Source organism: Populus nigra, chromosome 1 (assembly GCF_951802175.1).
Source record: "Populus nigra chromosome 1, ddPopNigr1.1, whole genome shotgun sequence".
Lineage (NCBI taxonomy): Eukaryota > Viridiplantae > Streptophyta > Magnoliopsida > Malpighiales > Salicaceae > Populus > Populus nigra.
Genome location: NC_084852.1, coordinates 25852664 through 25875282, shown reverse-complemented (window position 1 = coordinate 25875282; position 22619 = coordinate 25852664). Strand labels below are relative to the sequence as shown.

The 22619-nt window shown below is 30.1% G+C and overlaps 1 protein-coding gene across 1 annotated transcript; it reads right to left on the bottom strand.

Moving 5' to 3' along the window:
• Positions 1 to 14325: 14325 nt before the first annotated feature.
• Positions 14326 to 19398, bottom strand: LOC133699254 (vicianin hydrolase-like). The gene is made up of 13 exons (XM_062122438.1): positions 19219 to 19398; positions 18969 to 19038; positions 17541 to 17599; positions 17377 to 17452; positions 17212 to 17289; positions 17027 to 17114; positions 15984 to 16236; positions 15761 to 15876; positions 15419 to 15639; positions 15293 to 15324; positions 15053 to 15155; positions 14884 to 14986; positions 14326 to 14670 (listed from the first exon to the last, which is right to left on the bottom strand). The coding sequence occupies exons 1-13, from the start codon at positions 19369 to 19371 to the stop codon at positions 14502 to 14504; spliced, it is 1521 nt and encodes a 506-aa protein (XP_061978422.1). The 5' UTR covers positions 19372 to 19398; the 3' UTR covers positions 14326 to 14501.
• Between the last annotated feature and the right edge of the window lie 3221 nt (positions 19399 to 22619).

Below are 22619 nucleotides of genomic sequence, written 5' to 3'. Positions count from 1 at the left end.
TTTTTGTTTAAAAATATATTAAAATTTTTTTATATTTATTTTTCTTATAAATAAACGTGTATACTAACTGATCTTCTAATAATCTATTTTTTTAGAAAATTTAAAAACACCAAAATAATTGTATTTTAAATTCTTCACTATAAAAATAAGGACTTTATTTGGTTCGTTTAATTTTTTTTATCTCTATTCCTTTTAATATTCTCAAGTTAAGCCAAACAAGATCCTTATTTTCTATTTAAAGGAAATTGTATATAATGAGCATATATTTTTTTTATTTCTTCATAGAAAAATTAATATTCTTAGAATAAATAGGAGAACTAAAGGTAGAAACTAAAAAAACTATTTTCTGAGAGTAAACACAAGCGAGACATCAATTAGTGTAATAGAAGGACAAGAAGGAGTGTTTGTCCTGTTTCTGTTATTAAATAAAATTCTTATCCTAATTGCTTCCATTTCTCTATTTTAATACATAATCTAAAAAGATGACTTTGGATATCAACTCAACTGGATTGCCAAAAACAAATCTAACAATGTAAAGAAAAAAAATTATAAAGCTGGTTAAAAACAAACAGAATAAAATTATAGAACTTAATTATTAAACAATTTAATATTAAAATATATAAAAAAATTAATTAAAACAAATCCAACTTAACTCAACTTACAAACCCTACGACCCTAAGCACAAGATTAAGATAACCTAAAGAAAAATAAAAGTATGAAAATCAATTTTTAAAAAATCAAATGTTGAAGTTGAAAATTGAAAAAAATTAATTTAAAAATAAGTTAAAAAATAGATCAAAATCAACTTTTATTAACCATCAAAACTCGTGACTCTGGTCATGAGCCCATGACCAATCTGCAAACCCTAAAAAATAACACAATAAAATTCTAAATCAATAAAATATTGAGAGATGATATTTTAAAAAAAATACAAAATAAAAGATCCAAAATAAAAGAAATAAAAATAAAAAGAATGGATACTAAATCTACTATAAAAATAATTTGAAATTAAATGCTGAGAGATAAAATTGAAAACAAAATTTATTTTATAAAAATAAAGGTAAAATTTGATGTAAAAATTAAATTAAACCAAATAATAAAGGATAAAATTAAAAAAAATCGATAAAAAATAATAAACGATAAATTAAATAGCAGTGGAAAGAATAAGAATTAAATTGAATAAAAAAACAAAAAAAACATATTTATATTTTAGCAAAGAAAAAACAGAGAAGAAACGCTACAATAAAATTAATTTATAGAAGCATTATTAAAAATGATATTGAAACAATGTTCTTAAATATATAATTCAGGAAAAACCTCGTAAAAGTCTCCAACCATTGAAGTTAGTCTCAATAAAACGCTAATCGATTTTTCATCTTAATTAGGATCGAAAAATTCTTCATTATATTCTTCTATTGTTTTTATTCGACAAAACTGTTAAATAGGCACACGAATCTCACATGATTTTTCCTTTCTCATATAAAAAAAACAAATAAATTCTTTAAGATCTTATATTTCTTTGAATACCATGAAACTCATGCACCAAACTATATATATAAAAAATAAAAATACAAAGCTCTTATGTTTCTTTTCATAGTCAATTCTATATGGTAATATGAGTGATTTTAGTAAATTCATACCTTATTATTGCAAGAAGAGAATACAGTTGTGATTTTTTTTTAAAATTGTTTTTTATTCAAAAAATATTAAAATAATATTTTTTTATATTTTAAAAATTATTTTTGATATTAACATATTAAGATGATGTAAAAATATTAAAAAAATATTATTTAAAACAAAAAAAAATAAAAAAATTTTAAAATTTTTAAAAACATTTTTGAAATGCAAAAATAAATCACGAGATTTTTATATAAATATTTAATCATTTTATTAACTTAAACTATCATAATGTATTTGAAAATTCATTGACAAGTTTGCAATCTAATCAAGATGAGAAATCACATGACTTTTTCGAGCACCTAATTAAAATCACCTCGACTTTTTTTGAGGTTTGTCCTATGATTTACAGTGACATTTTTCTTCTTGATAGCTAGAGGAATGTATTGAAAAAACGCCAAATTATGGCGGGAACAAGGAGATACACATCTGCGAAGGCACGCAGATATAAAAAAGAACAGGGCGAAGAAGAAGAGGCCACCAAACCACAAGAAAAAACAGAGCAACAGCCCTGAAATGCCTCCACACAGAAACAGAGCTGCCAGAACTAAACAATCAGACTATCTCCGACTATTTTAAAAGAACAAGAGAGGTCTTTAGACCAAGCACCTGCTAAACCAGTCATTGCCTCTATAGAATGCAAAACAGGCAAACCTACTAAATTACAGACCATCTCCACCAAGAGCCATAAGCAGAACTAAAACAAAAGAAGACCCACAAATCATCTGGTTGATTCAGATCCAAGCAACAAATTCACTTGTTCTGCGCACTCCCTGTTTAGCCAGGTGATCTGCCATGTGATTACTCTCATGATAAGAGTGGGTGAAAGTAATTGAACCAAAACGTGAAACCAATCTCTTGACTGAGGACAAGAGCTTATGGTGCAACCAAGGTCTCTTACGAGGGTTATTCATCCCGCTAATAAGATTGGCAGAGTCATATTCAATAATAATATGCTTATGATGCAAGAGACAATTAGGGGCGGAGAGTTCAGTAGCTTTGAGAACAGCTCTCAGCTTGGCTATACTGAAGTCTAAAATTCCAACCGGCAAAAAGAAACCAAAAAGAATTTTCATAATGATTTCCATATATATATATATTGCATATTTCCAGCCGCATTTACGTGAATTTTGGTGAACGGGAATAAAATTGGATTTAAGTTTTTTATTTTGACCTATTCATTCATTTTCTCCCGTTCTCCATTCCCCCCTTTTCTATATGATAAAATGTTACTTTGTAGAATTTCCTTCCTCATCTCAGTTTCTTTTCCTTTCTTCCTTATAAAGTCTTCTTAATAAATATATTAAGTTTTGAGAATCCCTATGAAATATATAATATACTAAGGCAAGAAACTGAAAAATTAAGAAGTTTCAATAATCTATGTTAAGGGCAATCACATTAAGAGTGACTTTTGAGACCCAGTTGTGTCCTGTTTGGTGGACATGCAATACCCACAAATCCCAATCATGGGTCACCCTTTTGAGGCATAAAGGCATCGATCCCTTCTTTTGGAGAGACCTTACCAATTATCATCCTCTTAAGCTGAATCCCAATTTTTCATTCCCAAGGGAAAATGATTAATTTGTTTCTCAGTTGCATGTCTTCGTCAAATCGAATTGGCCCTCAAATCCAGACCTGGCATGGAGTAAGCATTGCCCCTTAGAGAAAGGGTTGTAATGCATCGAGGATGCAAGGGAGAGAAAGGCCCATGTTCCTTTCATGTGAGCATTGTTTCCTTCCCATGTGCATTTATGTCTTGTAGTTTTCCCTTTCTAATCAGCAACCTGTATTATTTGGCTCACAGAGGCTCTTTACTATCCGGCATGACTTGGGGTCCTTGACACTCTTATCAATGGAGATAGAGCGGTGGCTAGATGTTGGGTCAATTTTCTAAAGGGAATTCTCAAAATAATAAATTAATACTTGTATACTTGTAATTCAATGATATTCTTACATAATAAAAGGGAAAAAAAATGCCTCACCCCGGCAAAAGAAGAAAAAAATTTGAGAAGAAACCAATCCCATCAAGAGCAATGTTTTTGAGCTTTAGTTTTCGATATGTAAGAACAGTGAACTTCCAACATATTAAAAACATCATGTTTTTGGTTGACTGTAATAAGTATATTTGTAGATATATTTTTATAAGAGAGAAAAAAATCATTACAAACAAAAATAAGATAAAAAGAAAAAACGATGATATGGGACATAAATATAAAATGGGGCTATTTTCCTATTTGGATCAAAAGTTTAATTTATTTATTTTTCAATCCATGAGTTTGAAAGAAAATAGAAAAAGTCACCAAAAACCACAAAGTAGAAAAAAAGTTGTTAGTTGATCATATTTTGACAAGATAAAGTATTGATCTTTGTATAGGATTACTTTTGAGAAATTCAATAATGGTAGTGTTATATATATCGAAAAAACATATCTGAGTTTGTTTAGATTTGTTAAATTCAGTTGATTTCCATATTTTTTGAGTCATTTTAGGATAAGAAGATGGTTTATAGAGGTTTTTATTGTGAAAATGGATTTTTGAGGGCCCCCCGCTTATTTTTGGATTATTTTTCAAATTCATCTTTTTTTGTTTTTGAAATAATAATAGCAAAAAGACTAGAATTTTTTCAAAAGCAAGAAAAAAATTAAGCTGCAATTTTGGATGTAATTAGAAGTCTAATTGTATTCTATTTTATCCAAAACTAAAAAAACAATGCAGATACAAGGTCAAATTAAATCATTATTGAACGAATCTGCATAAAAATTACCCATGAACATAATTACATTTTTAGCAGGCCAATTTAATTTAATCATGAGCCAAATTGAGAATTTAGTTATGTTTAAGAATTAATTTGGGTCCAATTAAAGGATTTAATTAGGTGTAAGGACTTAATTATACTTTAAATGGATCAAATTAATTTTAATTGGTGAAAAATTAAGTTTGGAAGTCCAATTTGAGTTTAATTGAGAAGATTAAAATTTTAAAAGAACAAATTTAATTTTCACCAAGTCAATTAGTTCAAATTAGGAATAAAATTGCAAGAAAATCAAAGTTTTGAGGTCAATTAAGGGTAAAATTAAATAAATTCACAATCAATGATCATTTTGTAAAAGGTGTTGAACTATAGAGACTTGATTGATTGAAATCAATGATGAAATTGAAGAAAATTAAAAGTTTAATGGTCAATTAAAGGTCAAATTACATAAATCCAAGACCAAAGACTAAAATCAATTAAGGGTCAAATTAGATGACTTATCATCTGGTTATTATTCATCTTCTTCTTTAATTAAGCCTGAAAAAGTTGCTTGGATGGCCTCCTTTTCAAGATATTTAATGCTTCATACCTCCATCAAATTTGACAAAACTTGCATGTAAACGACAGTCTAACATCTGAATACACCCTAATATGATTTTTTCTGGTCGATTGACACCACGGCGGCCTCGACATTGCCCTAAAGTGGCCAACTTAACTAGCCTTTATGCAACAACTTTTTCAGGTCATGGTGATAATTTTGAACCAACAGTTGTGATCCTTTCAGTTTGAATCAAAGGCCAAGATTTGGTACCATAAAAGACAAAAAAGCATTCTTCCAACCCTTATTAATAGAGGTGGATTCCATGCCTTGAAGGAGGAAACATTAGAAGCCAAATTTGAAAAAAAAACCATCTCTCTGCCTAATTTTTCTTCCTCCTTCTCAGCCTCCCACATGTTAGTCTTCCTTACAACACTAAGAACACCTCCAGCCTCTCTTCTTCTTTGGCTAGACGAGTTTTTCTTTTTCTTTTTCTCTCCTTTAACCCCCCCAACCACTGCATTCTATATGCAATGGCCATAATAATTAATTTCGTGGTCATTAGGTTAGGTTAGTTACCATACGGGCTCGGGACGGGTCTAACCCATTAAAACATATTTGTAACATCGATACATTTTTCTACCATGTTAAAAATTAGTTTGAAATCTTACTCACAATGTAAAGGACATGTTTGCGGAAACAACATGTTTGCGTTTTTAAATTTAAAAAAATCATGATATTTTAAAATACATCTACACTATTAATATATTCTATTTGAAATTAACTTAAAATTTTACTCATAGTGTAGAGTGGGTGATAAAACTAGTGTTTTCTTAGAAAGAAAACTAATAGAAATAATAATAATAAAAAACATTTCAAAAGATCACAATATTGAAAAGCAAAACCTGTAATTTGTCCCCTAATTATTCAAGGGTTTTTGATTGACTCGAAAGCAATTACTATTATCTCAATTTAATCATCATAATCTTAAATGTTTTTCGAGTGATTCTAGTCAAAGAAGTCTCCTAAAATAATTTCAATTTTTTTCATACAAAAATATTCAATATTTATTATTGTTATTTTAAAAAAAATTAGACAAAACATTCTATTGATATTTTATAATAGGGACTAAATTGAGATTTAGGTAATGTCTTAAGACCATGTGAAAATGATTATCATTTGGGGATAATTTGAAGTCTAACCAAAGAAAAACATCTCTAAGTCACACCAATGGTTGAAGTCAAGAAAGCACAATTTCTAGGACACATTTTGACATTCTTTCAATAAAATCATACATTATAACTCTGGATTGATTTTTATAACATTCTCCATGAAAATACGCATATTAAAATTTTAACTTTGGGACAATTTTTTTATAGCTATGATATACATGCGCGCACGACCACGGTCCATATTTAATTCTTGTTTTTATAAATATCATCCATATGCATGTAATTTTCTAATTAAAGGAAAAACTTCAAAAACATTATTATTTGTTTAGAAATGTTACTAGCTTCGGTGTTTGCACTTTTCCACGAGGCTAAACTATTTTTTTATTTTTTTTGTAAAAATGATGTTTAAGTGTTGCAAACATAATTTTTCTCTTTAAATGTGCGATTCAGGTTATAAACCCGATTGGGTGAAATAAAATGGTTTTTATTTTAATTAGATGGAAAAATAAAAAAAAATAACAATAAATATATCAAATCTAAAAAGAAAAATGATTAGGAAAACCTGGGAAAAAATATTTTTTCAAAATGTGAGAAACGATGTCTCTCAGCTTACAACTCATTAAATATGAAAGAACAAAATGAGGTAAAAAAGAACATAAAAAACCAGTCTTAATCAAATAAAGTTAGCATGATAAATCTATAACCCCAGTAATTAGGGCTGAGCCAACTCGAGATATCTCACCAAATTCACGGCTCAGATAATAAGATTGGAATAACCTGATAAAAAAAAGAATTATAAAGATTTTTTTTAAAAAAAACTCGTGTTAACTTTTCAAACTCGTTACTCAGGTCGTTAAACCCAAAGCACCCTGTCTAAAAAAAACTCATGAAGTTCAATTCTCAATCAATAAAATATTGAATGATGAAATTGAATAAAAGAATTTCAATTATACAAAAAGAAAAAAAACAATTAAAAGAATGAGGATCAAAATTGAAATACAAAATAAATTTTATATTTGATTGAAGGGTGAAATTGAAAAGAAAAATCAATTTAGCAAAAGGACAAAAAAAAAATCAAAAGAATGAGGATCAAAATTGACATAACAAAATTGAAGGGTGAAATTGAAAAGAATAATACCTTTTACAAAAAGGGCCAATAAAAAATTATAAATCAAAACAATGAAGATCAAATTGAAAAATATAATACTATCAATTTAGATTGAATGATGAAATTAAAAATCAATACAACATTGACAAAAGGGTGAAGAAAAAAAATAGAAATCAAACTAATGAGGATCAAATTGAAAAAGAAGTATAACAAATTGAGATGGAAGGATAAAATTGAAAATAAATAAAACTTTTATAAAAGGGCCAAGAACAAATTTAAAAATTAAAAGAACATGGACTGAAGTTAAAATACCAACAACAAAGAGAGTTAAATTGTAATTTTCTTGAGATAAGAGAGAAAAGAAAAAACAAAACAAATGTCCACTGGCGACAAATCGGACCACCAAAGCCAACACATGCCACTTCAAATGGAAGAGGACACGTTGACACTTTCAATAACGCAACGTAATGGCTTTTTTTGGCACAAGAAGGCGCTTCATGCGCTGCCTAAAAAGCACGTGCACCTCCCTTGCACATGAGAGTGTGTTCACACTCCTCGTCTTTTTGTTTTTATTTTCATTTTTTATATTTAGTCAAATATCAAATTGCTTTCAAGATAAAGATGGAAAGGCTCATTAACTTCAATTTTAAAATATTTACTTTTAAAGGCATTTTAGTCGTTTTACTGTGCGGTTTAATTGCTTATTGTTTTTATATTTGGTCAAATACAAATTTCATCTAAGCTAACATTATAATAACAAAAAAAACCATGGTTAGAAATACAAAAATTCCCCTTAAGACTAGTTTTAAGTTATTTACTTTCAATGATATTTTAGTTGTTTCACTATATAATTAAAATAAGAAAAAATTTATTTGTGTCCGGTCAATTTGATAATGACTATTGAGTCATGTTAAAAGACTTTAATGCTATTGAGAGCTAGTATTAAAATTTTTAAGTGGAGGGGTATAGTCATTATTACATAATTAAACTGAATAATTGGTTTCAAAGCCAATTAAGTTCTTTAATTTGAACTTTATTATAGATGTTCCTTTAAATTTAATCTTTTCACTTATAATTTATGAATTTTTTAGGTTCAACAAGATTTAAAATATTTAATATAAAAAAATTTATACAAACTCATCATTATCTTATCTTATGTTTAAGTTTATCAAAAAAATATATATGATGAATTTTGAATTTCTAACCACTTAATTATTAACTCTCTAATAATTAAATAATTATTTGAATCTAAAGGGTTAAGTTACTAACAAAACATCAATAATAATTTTATATTATTATCTTATACCTTTTAAACTCTTATCCAATTTATCATTAACAATCATATTATTTATCATTTATCTGATGCATGATTTTATTAAAGGAAGGTTATGATAATCTTGTTTTTTGTTTTCTTTTTCTTTTTACTTAACATTATGCACAAATCAACGCAAGTTCGTTATCAATTTCCAAAATTTTTTTTTTCTTTTTTTTTTTCCTTGAGAAGCCTCCAAAATTGTTCTGGACCTTCTGGTGAAGTGCCCTAGTAAAGTTTTTTGTTTTGTTGCAGCCTCAACTCTGTCTTCCTATCATAGTTAAGTTGTCTGCAAACAGTGGAGTGCTTATTTCTGTCATGTGGGTATTGTCTCCCTCCCCTCCCATGTGCATTTATGATCTCTGAATTTTGGTTTATCCTTTCAAATAAGCACTTCATCTTATTTTCTTGGTTCTAGCCAGTGATGCTGGTTTAATTTAATTTTTTATATGATAAAATAAATATGGATAATGTTACTCTCTCTCTCTCTCTCTCTGATATATATATATATATATATATATATATATATATATATATATATATATAAAACATTATCCATATTTATATATAATTTGTTTCCTCATGCTTTATGATGTAGATAGGTTTCAGGTAATTTTAAATGATTTTTCTTTACGATATTTTTTTAGCTAGCTTTTTCATATTAACATTGACTATATATCTTTTCTAATCCCATCAGAGATTGACTCCAAATAAAAATTAAAGAGTTTAATAGAATTTTATTTTTCACAACTTGATCTGCAGACATTTGAATCTTTATACCGAAGTTTGAGTCAAATATTTATGAAATGGATAAGGATGGAATTAAAAAGATATTTTTAGAATATTCTAAGAGGCACAAACTCAATGGGTTTAAAATTATTTTTAGAAATTCATTTAATAATTTAAAATTTAAAATTGAAATTGTTTTTTTAATATAATATTACAGAGCTAATAACTAAATTGTTAATAGCTTGAATTTCACCTTTCCATTCTCTATAATTAAATTAATATAACTAATCACAAAATAATATTAAGTTAAACGAGTTTTTCTCCTGACGTATATAAGAAGAAAATGATTTGTGTTTACAGCTTTGGATGCTTGTTTTAACAGTAAACAATTAATGGCACCACATATATATATATAATCTAGGTCCCTACCTGGTACCACTTGTTTAATAATGTGATGCCTCAGAACTGTCTTCGTCAGCACACAAGTCTTCTCAACACAGAGATGATGAAGACACAATATTATTGGACGAAAAAGAAAAATCACCATTGTTATTTATTCTTTCTATGTCATCGTTTCATGTTGGAATTTGTGAAGGAAATACATTAATTATGTAATCCGCCATTATTCTTTCTTCAACAACATGTTCGGATCCAGCACAAGCTTGGTCTCCCAAGAACCGAGGTGGAGTCTGCAGTTTTTGGTGAGTGCTTCAGCCATGAAGATTGAAGAATTGTTTTTGATTTTCAGCCATTTCGTAAACATCTTATGATAAAAATAAATAAGAACAAATATATGCTTGTCTCACTCATCATAGTAAATCTCTCGTGTCCTTGTTTGTCTTCACAAGTGCATTATGTGTGTTTGTTGATTAAAAATATTTCTTTGCTATAATTAAAGAGACAGGACGTCATTTACCCAAGAGCCACCGCGATGATTGGAGCAATTTTACTCCGATATATGATATAGTGAGCAAGTTGCTCACTGGACGGCGGCGGCGGCGGCGGGAGGAAACCAGTTTGTGTTCGTAGAGTATGTTGTGAGAGTAAATGCCATTCTCCTGAACAACAACAATTAATGTCAGCCAAAGCACCATTGTCTTTTTCTTTTTTCTAATTTCTGAGATAACCATGGCAAGACTTCAAATGCAAGATTTATCTCATCATTGTTTTACCCAAAAAATAATAATAATTGATAATTATAAGTATCAACAATTTCATTGGAGTTCAGAATTTCAGTTGGCTTCTTTCACAATCAATGCTAAAGTATTAATTGGAGTCGCTAACCATGTGATATAAGTACTGGAAATCAAGAGTCCATCCACGGATTTGAAGATCTCCATAGAATATATTAAAGCAATGATATATAAATCTTTAGAGGGAAACCATGCCAGAGCAATAATTTAAGCTTAGTCAAATGATGCAAAAACTATATAATTTATCCACGTTGATTATAATAGTAAATAATTCAATAGAAATCAATAATTAAACCCCAGTTGAGTCCATCTGTGGGCATGCAATGAACCGCAAGTTGTAGCATGAATTTTCGAGATGCATGCTTGTCTCTGATTAATGCCAATCATGGAGCGGACACCATTTTTCTGATTGGATAAAAAGGAAAACATACTGTGGGTCATTTGTTTGGCACGTTGGAGCGCAGAAGGCACCACCATACACAGGAAAAAAGACCTCAATAATGCATCGTTAGGGCAATTTTGGCCAGTAATCAAGTTTGTCATCTTGTATTCAAGTTCTTGGCAAACCTAGAAACTGACCCCTATATAGATAGTCTCAACATTGTCCCTAAAGAAATTTTTATATCAATTTTATCCCTCAAGGTCTTAAGAATTCTTAACTAGGTTTCGAAATTTGATCATGGGTTTCATCCAAATCGCATCCTTTTTGGCAAGGGAACCTTTTTTCATTTTTTTTTAATTAGGGAATTCTAACAAAGGGTCCTAGTTGAAAATAACAATTGTTTATGGGTGAAATTGGTACAAAAACTTGTCTGGGCACAAAATTTTTACCAATTCAATAGGCGGGCAGTGTTCTTGAGGTTTCTTCTTTCTGTTTTCTTTTTGTTTTTTGAACCGAGTCATCTTGTGTATTCTCACAAACACATTGGAGGCCCTCATTTAATAGCCCACATGAACTTTTTGACACCTTGTTTTTATTGTCTTCACATTGTAGCCAATGTGATGAATATTCTGACTAAGTGGATAGGTAGGGTAGATTAAGATGACTAGAAAATAAGGAAGCAGCAGAGATTGTTATGAACTGCGGAGGCAAGGAAAATGAAGGCCTAGTTACTTTCATGTGAGTGTTGTCTCTCCCATGTGATAAATCAGCTTCCCTTGTTCTAGTCCTGGGTTCTTTTACTGGTCTTCGGGACATGTTTCTTTAGGACCACTAAATTATGGCCATATTTATTCTCAAAAAAAAAAAAAATTTAAATTATGTTCACTTGCCAGCTCCCTAAATAGAAAATCACTAGCTCTGATCTCTATTAATTAGCAAAGATTTTCATAATTCACAAATTCCATTTGCACCTCAAACATCACTTGCAGCTTTTAGGTTTATGAGTTGTTCCAGCATATAAAACTGAGCTTCCTAGGTTTCTTATCCAATTAAAAGTCCCAGCTGCCTCGTTCCTAGTACAATATACTATCAGCTCCTAGCTAGTTCAATAAATCCTAATAAACATCGTCGGAGATAGTTGAAATTAGAGAGAAAGCTAGAGAGCAGTAGTAGTGTAATGTTTTGATCATACAGAGAGGTGGAGGCTTCCTATGTTCGATAAAAGATAGACGAGAGGCTCAAAACATTCGGTTCAGTTTTTCTGATTGATTAACTGCAAAAAAACGCCGATAGACAAGCTGATAAGGCCAGTCTTACAAAGGCATAGGGGATAAATTAACGGGAAAAAAAGCTAAAAAAGAAGATACCGGTCAGGATAAAAACGTGGTTTTGTTATTTTCACATCAAAATCATCTTAAAAGACCATAAAAATCATCCTCGTTCCAAGTGCACTAAATAAAAGCACCTTCGGGTATTATAGCATACGATGATATTGAAAATAAGATCAAGCTGCTGAACCTTTGGGCCTTCAGCATTCATTTTGAAAATACCGTAAGGGAATAGCCATACCCTAACTGAACGGCCCAAAATGAACTGATCATTCTACCATACAGATCCTCAATCTCTTTACACGAATAACCGTGCTTTTTAAATTTTTTTTTTTAATTTTAAATTATTGTTTAAATTATTTTGAAGTGTTAATGTTAAATATAAAATTTAAAATATAATAAAAAATAATTTAAAAACAAATATTAACCCACCCTAAATCAGCCAAATTCTAATTATGATTAGCACCCGTTGGCTTCCATGACAAGCACTTAACTACCGACACAAACCTCACGAAACAACTCCAGGATTTCATCAGGCTCAACCATGGGCCTAATATAATATTCAAAGTCCTTTCTTTCTTGATTTAAAGTTCAAACCATTGAAGAGATGAGGAGGAAACTTTTGGAGGTAAGCCTACTCCTTATCAAAGTTTCTGAAGTTTTCCAAAATGCCCAGTAGATAGGGAGAGATATAGCTTTCGCGGCCTGATTCCATCAATTGTGGGCTGAAAAAAAAAGGGACCATTTGTGTAGTTAGGCGTTTTCTTTTATGAAAAGGACCATTTACGTAGTGATGCGGTTTCATTGTCTTTAGAGTTTAAGTACTGGTTAAGTGATCCAGGTTATGCTGCTGGTGGAGCAAAAGCTTATCTTTACATCGTTAAAAAAATAAAATTTTGATTAATCTATCAAATTAATGATTTGAGTCATTAGATTTATAAACTTTTTTTTTCAGATCATTCCTGGTAATAAATCCAGATGAAAGATAATAAAACCAATCATTGCATTGTCTGCCAAAAAAGGTAGAAAAATCCTTAGTTTAATTTATTTATTTGTTACTCTTTGCAGATTCATGATTGAGCATACCGCTAATCACATGAAATTCTTTAAAGTACTTGTTGGGATCCTCACTTACAAGGCCACAAAAAAACAAAAAAAATAGTAAATGAATCAAACCATATTTTAATTTGAAAGCTACATTAATATTTAAAGATTCAATGCATAAAGACTGCTGGTTCATGTTGGGAGTTGATAACCCCCTTAATATCTTTTGTTTTGCCATGATTTTTGTTTTTGGCATTTCCACTTCTAGTTTTGTTTTAGAATTTGCACTTGATGAGTTTCACGAGTTATTTTCTTATCTTGTGATCTTTTTATTTGTCTTAGTTGTTCTTTCAATCTTATAATCAAATACTAGTGCACCTCAATGAGAAGATCTTAGCATAAAAAAATTCACTATTGAAGAAAAATTAGATAAAAACTTCCTTTGGCAACGGTGTTAAAATTTAATCGATCGTTAGAACTTTTAAAATATAATTCTGACTTTAGTATTATAAACAAAATAAATTCATAGTATGATAATGAAAATAATGTCGAACCCAATGCAAATTTTTTTTAATCTTCTTACAATATACTGAAATAAAAAAGAACGGGGAATTTGAATAACAAAATTAAAAAAACAAAATTCTAAAAATAAAAATAATAAATTTATATGTCATTATCTCAATTTAAAATCTAGACATTCATTTTTATAAATCTGTTAATCATCAAAGTAAAATAAATATTCTTAATTTAATGTTCCTTAAACTTAAGAGAAATGAGGAGATTATAAGTAAATTAATTAGATTAAGCTATCCGATCAATTTCTTATCAAATAAATTTAATATTCAAAAGCAATTTTAATTCATTTGAAAATAATTTTAGAAGGTCTGTAGAATTTATTCAAAGCAACCGTTTAAAAATCTGAATCCACAATTAAGCTCACAATATTGTCGGACCACGTCTGCAAGCCCTTCAATATACTGTTCGGTCTCTTTCTCTTTTGATTTTGCTTTTGTGCAAGATTTGAATATGAAAATTTAGTTTTCCTACTTGCTTATCCTATAGTATTGTTTTCTAATTAAATACTAAAAGAATAAAAGGAGAAGCAATTTACTAATTTGATTCTGCATACAAAAAAACAAGAATTTATTTTTTCTTGACGGAATACAATACAGAAAACCTTATTGAATGGAACGGATTCACGGTTGATTCTGATCTCCTCATGTTGCTCACTCACACACATGATCTAGACAGCCAATTAATTAAAGTTTTACTTTTTAAGCAAGAGCTGGAACCATCTAGCTGAACTTTTCAGATATCGTTTCAAATTATTCTTGAAATCAACAAAAGTCACACCGAAGCGAACAGTGTAGCCAGCATCCCATTCGAAGTCGTCCAAAAATGACCATATATAGTATGCCTTCACGTTAGCCCCCTTCCTGCATGCCAATGTTCAACCAATAGCTTAACATCCATCTTAACTATATCTTAATCCAGATATATCTAATAGTTTTTATATTAAGATAGAAACTATAAGAAGTGTAAATTAGAAGGTCCATAATTCAGAAATTTTTTTGTATGCTTTGCCCTAGAAACGACGTTCCAGGAATTAATGTACATGATAATTAAAATTAAGATGTTGAAATACTAACTGGATAGCTTTCAGAAGATATGATAGGTGGGCACTGTGGTATCTTATTCTCCAACTATCCTTGAGGGCAAAGGCAATCGGTCGCGACGCATTTTCAGCAATTCCTGCCAAGAAGAACACATTAATCAGTCGTTGACAAAACCTTGTAATTTAGCAGCTGCATGTCTTACCATTTTCAGTAATAAAAACTGGTGGATTTTTGTAATTATCTTTGATGTACAGCAGAACATCTTGTATTCCCCTCGGGTAGACGTAAAGCCAGTTCAAATCAGTCTGCAGCAAACCATTTACACCATGATTAATCTTCTTATTAATTAGATTCTGTAAGGCAGTGAATGATTCAAAATCCTTTGGCCTTAATCTCTATATATTCGGAAATCTAAAAAAAAATAACAAATAAAAAACCGTACCGGTGTGCCGATGGGAACTCCATTTTTCTCAGCTGTGATGACAAAAATATATTTGTGAGATAAATATATATATATATTTCGTCAAATAAACCCTAATTAAAACAAGGCACAGAAAATTGAGCATACTAGTTTGACTGACACGCCTATCGTCAGTATAACTAAGGTTAGCCCCGGTAGCTTTCAAAGGAATGCTTTCTGCATAATTTGTTGTATAGTAGTTTAAGCCAAGAAAATCGAGGGATCCTTTTAGCATTGCAGACTGTTCTTTGGTAAATTTGGGCAGTCGATTTCCAACCAAAGATCTCATGCTATCGGGGTAATCACCAAATGTAATTGGATGTGCAAACCTATAAAGTATAAAAATGAAATTGATCAGTATCAATAATATGATGTTCTAGGCACTAATTCATTAATCATCATTAAAGAAAAGAATTCGAAATTCTACTGAGTCGTTAAGTATTAAATTACCATCCAAACATGAAATCCAAAGCTCTGGAAACAGCTATGCGGTCAGCAGTTGTATTAAATTTTGGTACGAACCAATGGCTTACGATTGTAATTCCAATTTGCCCCTTTTGAATAGCCTGCACAAGATCCAAGCAAGCTCATTGAAACTTGAGTACTATACGCTTTAATAGTTTTTAAATGTTAAAAGATAAAGCTTAGTTCAATAATTTTGAAGGATACAAACCTGGTACTTGTCCTTGTATACTTTAACGGCAGCTCCATGGCTAAGAATCATGTTGTGGGCCGCAACATAGGGCTCGACGGCAGAGTTGCCCCCAGGGCAGTTTCCAAGAGTTTTAGAGCATCGACCGGGTGCGAAGGAACCGAAAGTGTAACCATTAATAGCCAGCCCATTTGGTTCGTTCATTGTTATCCAATATTTCACTCGATCACCAAATGTTTTGAAGCAAAAGTCTGCATAGTCTGCAAAATCATCTCTGCTCAAAAAATTTGGAAGTTAGTAATAAGTTTAGGGAAGTCGTTTTTGTGGGAATTCATTCTCTGATCAAAATCATCTTTGCTGTGTCTTTTTTGTGGTAAAGACACGGAAAAAGTTACTCATCTTTTTCTAATTGTTCTATTGTTTGAAAATTGTGCAACTATTTTGTAAAATAGTTGAACTTATAGTGTGTATATCGAACATCATATATGAATTGTTGTTTGAATGAGTATTCATTGGTAAAAAAAAAAAAATTCCAGCACAATGCAAGGTTGACTAGAAACAAAGTTGTTTTGAAGGAAGAGATTATTGATTGAGATACAATATTTAATTTGATTCCTTATTGTTTGGTGTGTTTGGTGTTATGGCTTGAAAGACAATTGATGAAAACCACCATTGGTCTAATAAATAAACTCTGGTTAGTTTTGGGTATAAGATCTTTTGTGTATTATTGCAATGTTTTATTTACTTTTTGCCCTTTTTTTTAATTTTGTATATATAATTTTTGTTTTTCTTGCTAGTTTATCGTTAATTAGCTTTATGGCACTACCACCGATTAATATTAAATCCTCGGATATTAAAAAAAAAACTTTAGCTGTATATGTCTTGAGATCTGCATACAGTACTAGAGTTTACTAATTTTAATAAAAAAAAACTATTTTTAACTAAAAATTCTAGATTATTGATCAATTATGAGTTCATTTATTTATATAAACACATTATTTTTTTCACTATTGAATGATGCAGCAAGATATTTCACTAATATATGGATCTAACAAAATACGTACACTATCTTGGAGCTTAGGAATCCACCATACTCATCATAGAGACTTTGTGGAGGATCATAATGGAGTAACGTCACAAGGGGTTTTATACCTGCAGCTCATATTAGTATAAAGTAAATAAAAATACACTCACACACACACTGATTTTATAGAGAGAATTAGAAAAACAATAAAGATGGGAATTTGACCATTGTGAAGAAGCTCGTTGATGACATTGTTGTAGAACTTCACACCCAGTGGGTTCACTCCTCGACTAACTTTTCCCTCTGAAAACAGAAGTGATGCATAATATTAGATTTCACTCATGAAGAGGAAAATGTAATTAGTAGGGAAAAGAGACTTGGAAATCTCACTCGGCAATATTCTGCTCCAAGAAAAGGAAAGTCTGAAGGAATCCAAGCCAACACGTTTCATCAATTTTATGTCGTCCTGCAACATTTCAATCGAATTTGATTAAGGTTAAGCAAAGAATATATATAGCAATCTGTTGTTTAATATAAATAGTGGCCGGGAACACCTTGAACTTGTGATAAAAATCACTTGCTACATCTCCATTGCTGCGATCCCAAATCTTTTCTGTCAATCAACCATAGAATTATTAAGAACATAGATAAGAACAGTAATATTGTATTAAAATCAATGACTTATTAGTCGGATTACTCGATTAAAAAAAATAATCCTAACAGGCTATAATTCTTTCTATCTTTTGAAACAATATCTGTTTTTTACTCAACTAACATACTAGCAGAATTCGCCAAGTTTGACCCAGTCTTTTGTAAATTCTGTCTTAACACTAAATAAAATAACGCTTTACTCTTTTTTTTTAAATAGATTAAGAGTTTGTTTGTTTTTTATTTTAAAAATATATATTTTTTAATTTTGCTTTAAATTAATATATTTTTAAGTGTTTTTAAATTATTTTGATATACTGATATCAAAAATAAAAAATAGTTATTTTATTGTATTTTCAAGTAAAAAATACTTTAAAAATTATCCATTACTACACTCACAAACACACTCTAAATATATTTATAATGTAGTCTAAGATTTTATGGGAAAATGAAAAATCTATCCCTCTACTAAAACTCTTATCTTAATTTTGTAAATGAAAAAAAAAAGAGAAGAGAATTTTTATGGATTGGGTGCCAAATCTATTATAATCTGTAACGCCACATACTCGGAAAAGGGGCTTGGTGTACGACTGAACAATTTTTGGGTTTCAAAATACAATACTGAGCTGGATCTCATATCCTCACCGTAAAAAAATAATAATATTGCTGCACATTGATGCATATAGAGATGGAATTATTACATTAATATTTTTTTTCTTGTGTAGGTCAAGCCTACTTGTGTATGAGAACAAATTGTTTAAATAGTATATAGACAAAATGGAGAAAAAATAGAAAAAAGAAAAAGGGTAAGGAATGACTGTAGAACAGGAGGGGGATAAAAAATTATAAATCAGCACTTGATCTAAAGATTTTGGGGCACAAGATCCGAGTATTTAAATAATAAAAGATCATATTATTTATTTATCTATTTATTTTCTTGTATGTTTTGCTTCAAACATGGTTCATAAATATAAAATGTTAACAATAAGAAAAAAATAAATAGAGGCTATATATAGACACACACACACTTCCACATTGTAGGAGAAGGAATTTAACCAAGCTTAAAATTATTTATATATCTCGATAGGACATTTAATGAATAAATAAACAAATTATCTAACTTCAGTACTCAAATAAAGTTTTATTTATTTATTTTTAACCTTGAGCAAAGATTTGAAAAAATAAATAAATATTTGAACATTTGAACTACATTATTATCAACTATACATGAAAAAAATTAAAGAATAAAAATAATTAAGAAGAAGAAGAATATTTGAACTACATTATTATATACGAAAAAAAGATCACCATGCATCAACATTACAGTCACAAACCTGGATGTTCCCTCGTGAATTTATCCCATATGCTAAATCCCCTTCCGTCAATCAGCGCTGCTCCTTCAATCTGTGTGGATTAAAGAAAATAATTATGAACATTCAAAATGGAGTTAACTACAAAATTTGTTCATGTTTTCTAGTTTCACTCTTTTTATTTTTTGCAAGGCCTGATAGAAGATTTTTTTCTCATAACACTAATTGTTATTCAGGGAAAATTCTTGTGAGAAAAAAATTAATGGACTTAAACCTGATAGGCAGCAGATCCAGCTCCGAACAAAAAACCAGGTGGGAAACTGCTTCGGCTAAAGGGCACAAGAGGGCTTGGTTTTGCACCATGGGTGGTTGCTACCAAGCAAATTAATGCCAGGAACAAAACTAGTAAAGGACCTCTAATTGCCATTGCTGAGTTTACTGATCAACAATGCCTCTACACTGCCCCATTTATTGAATTGATGGAGATAGTCAAATCATAATTAAATGTACAACTATATTATTTTAAAATCCATAGAATCTTGTACAATTTCCAAAACATATCTAGCTGTTTAGACTTCTATTCTAAATCCACACGTGCGACATCTTGTTTCATACATTATTTTGAATCCTTTCTCGATATGGATGTCATATTAATTATGTAATAGAATACGACTAGCTGTTTAGACTTCTATTCTAAAATCTTTTCTTGGCAATTTGGTCTATCTTCTACGATATTCTTGTCTAGTACTAGTATTTTTTTTTTGTTTCACAGATCGTGATCAGCAAGACAAATCGGTTAATTTTATAACAAAACTAGACAAAGCATTAATAGTCCATGATTTTCAAATCTTTTTTCGTTTTCATTTACTTTCTTATAAATGTATATTCATAGAGATTGAATGAAAAATGTTCTGTTTTGACTTTTCACATTGTTCGGGCTATCACACTTCGCATACCAAGACTATTGTTTGCTATCACCGAATTTAAAGAATCTATTGTGAGAATCATTAACGAAACTGCGTATCAGGAGGGAAATGTCACCCTTAATTTTTTGTAGTTTCAATTTTAGTAGTACCTCTCTCTGTTGTCGTGAGCTATTCTGATATATACAATAAAGATACCCACGCACTGCTGTGAGCTTATAAAAAAATATATTTAATAGTGTTATAACTATGAAATAGCACTTGATAAGTAATAGAAACTAAAGGTATGATGGAGCCAATATTTCATAAAAGAAAAAAAAATTGTGTTGGTGATAAAAAACTTAGAGACTGAACAAAATGATTTGTCGTAATCTATAGTGTTTTGGGAGGAAAGATATAGTGCTTTCGCTATATGATTTAACTTTTCTGTTAATAAAAAGAAAAAAAATTACAAAACTAAATTCTCTACCAACTTAATATTAAAAAAAACCAACAAAGATAATTTTAGAAGGAAAAAAACCCATGAGAAAAAACGTTGTAGCAATTGACAATGTTTTGTGAGGAAAACTACAGTGCTTTCCCCAATAAAATAAAATAAAAAACCATTTAGAAAAATACTGTAGCAATCCATAGTGTTGTGTGAGAAAAACTATAATGCTTTTCCCATATGATTTAACTTTATTGTAATTATAATTCTTAACCAACTCAATATTAAAAAAAAAAATCGACAAAGATAATTTTGGAAAAAATCATATGGGAAAACACTACAATAATTCACAGTGTTTTAAATAAAAAAATTACAAAGCTAAATTCTTAGTCAGCTCAATATTAAAAAAATCAAATCGACAGAGATAATTTTAGAAAAAAATAAAAATAAAAAACCAAAAAAAAGGAAAAGAAATCATGTTGGAAACACGGTAGCAATTCACAGTGTTTTGTGATAAAAGCTACAGCTTCCCCACATGATTTAGCCTTATTTGTAATGACTTGTAATTGTGACTCTCAACAGTGTTTTGTGATAAAAGTTACAGTGCTTCCCCACATGATTTAGCCTTATTTGTAATGACTTGTAATTGTGACTCTCAACAATGTTTTGTGAGGAAACTTGGTGATGATTTTGGAAAGAAAAAATAAAAAATAAAAAGAAAAAAAGAAAAAAAGGGAAAGTTGGAAAAAAAATGAAAAAGTGCAAAAAATAAAAAAGTAAAAAAAGGAGAGAGGAATGCATTGTAGATTACTATTGTAATCCACAATGCATTGGGTGTGAGGGAACAATGATTTCCCCACACCCTTTAGTTTTATGTTAAAAAAATAAAATCGATAAATATAATTTTAGAAAAAAAAATTAAAATAGAAAAGCTACGTGGGAAAACACCATAACAATCCACAGTATTTTAAAGGAAAAAAATTACAAAGCGAAATTTTTAACCATCTCAATATTTAAAAAGTAAAATCAACAAAGATAATTTTAGAAAAAAAAATAAATGAAAAAAAAGGAAAAGTTGAAAAAAAAAAGAGAAAAAGTGAAAAAAAAGGAATGCACTTTGGAATACTGTTGTAATCTACAGTGCATTTGGTGTGGCCCACACCATTTAGTTGTATGTATAATGTTTAGAGTAATTATAAGGATTAGATTTGAGCGATTACATGAGTGTTGTTGCAGGAAGACCATATTTTCAGCCTAACACACACACACACACACACACAATGGTATTCAAGAAGAGATCCTAAGATTCAATAACATATTTGGTGCTCCTAACTTGCTGGCGAGAAAAACCAGAGATGACTAGAAACCATCATGAATGCGAATGAGCTAGTGGAGCATGGGCAACATGAAAATTCAATGTTGCCATCTTAGAAGACTTAACGACTAAAATGACATGAGTACACAACACTGGATAATCTTGAATTTGATAAGAGTGTAGACATCTTGATGTATATGCATATATTTCCTTGCAGGCTGCTTTCCACTCTTGTATCTATAAAGTTATAGGGAGCTTGAGGTTTTTGGCGTGGAACAACGAGATCAATGGCTAGACCCCATCCTATGATGGCCAAATAAGACTCTAGAATACTCGCTATGTGCATGTGTATTGTATTGACACAAACATCATCTAGAAGGGTTTGGTGACCATTAATGTTGAAAACCCCCCAACATATTATTCTGCCCAAACTCCTCTGGATAGTATAGTTGTCTGTGAGCGTTGGGTGCAACTTGCTGTTGTAGAGCTGTAAAGGAGGGTATTGTTGCAGGTACCAAGATTTGTTAAGATGACAAAGTCTGATTTGACTCTCAAGCTATCAACATAGCTTGGATGAAGAGTTGCACTTAGTTGATAAGTTGTTTAAAGTTTGGTTGGATAAAAGTGTCTGCTATGGCAAGGAGATCTGTCATACATCCTATTCTAGGAGTGTCTTGATTATGTGTCATTGATGATGATTAGGGATGTTAATAAAGCAATTATAGAAGAGCAATTAAGGGCTCTTATCGAATTTCTCATAGACATCACTAAATGATGATGTTCCAAAATTCTATATGCTCTGGATTAATGTTATTTGATGTCTAAATAGTAGCTGATCACAAGTTCAAGTCAATATTATCTTCTTTAAAGCTCACGAAGTAGATGATTGGTGGTTGAAAGCTTAACACCTGTAAAATAGTTTTTTTTTATGGGGTTTAGATACTCTCTGATAATAAAATCAGTAATTTTTAGTAAATGATTATAATAAATGCTAGAATGAGCTTTAAGCT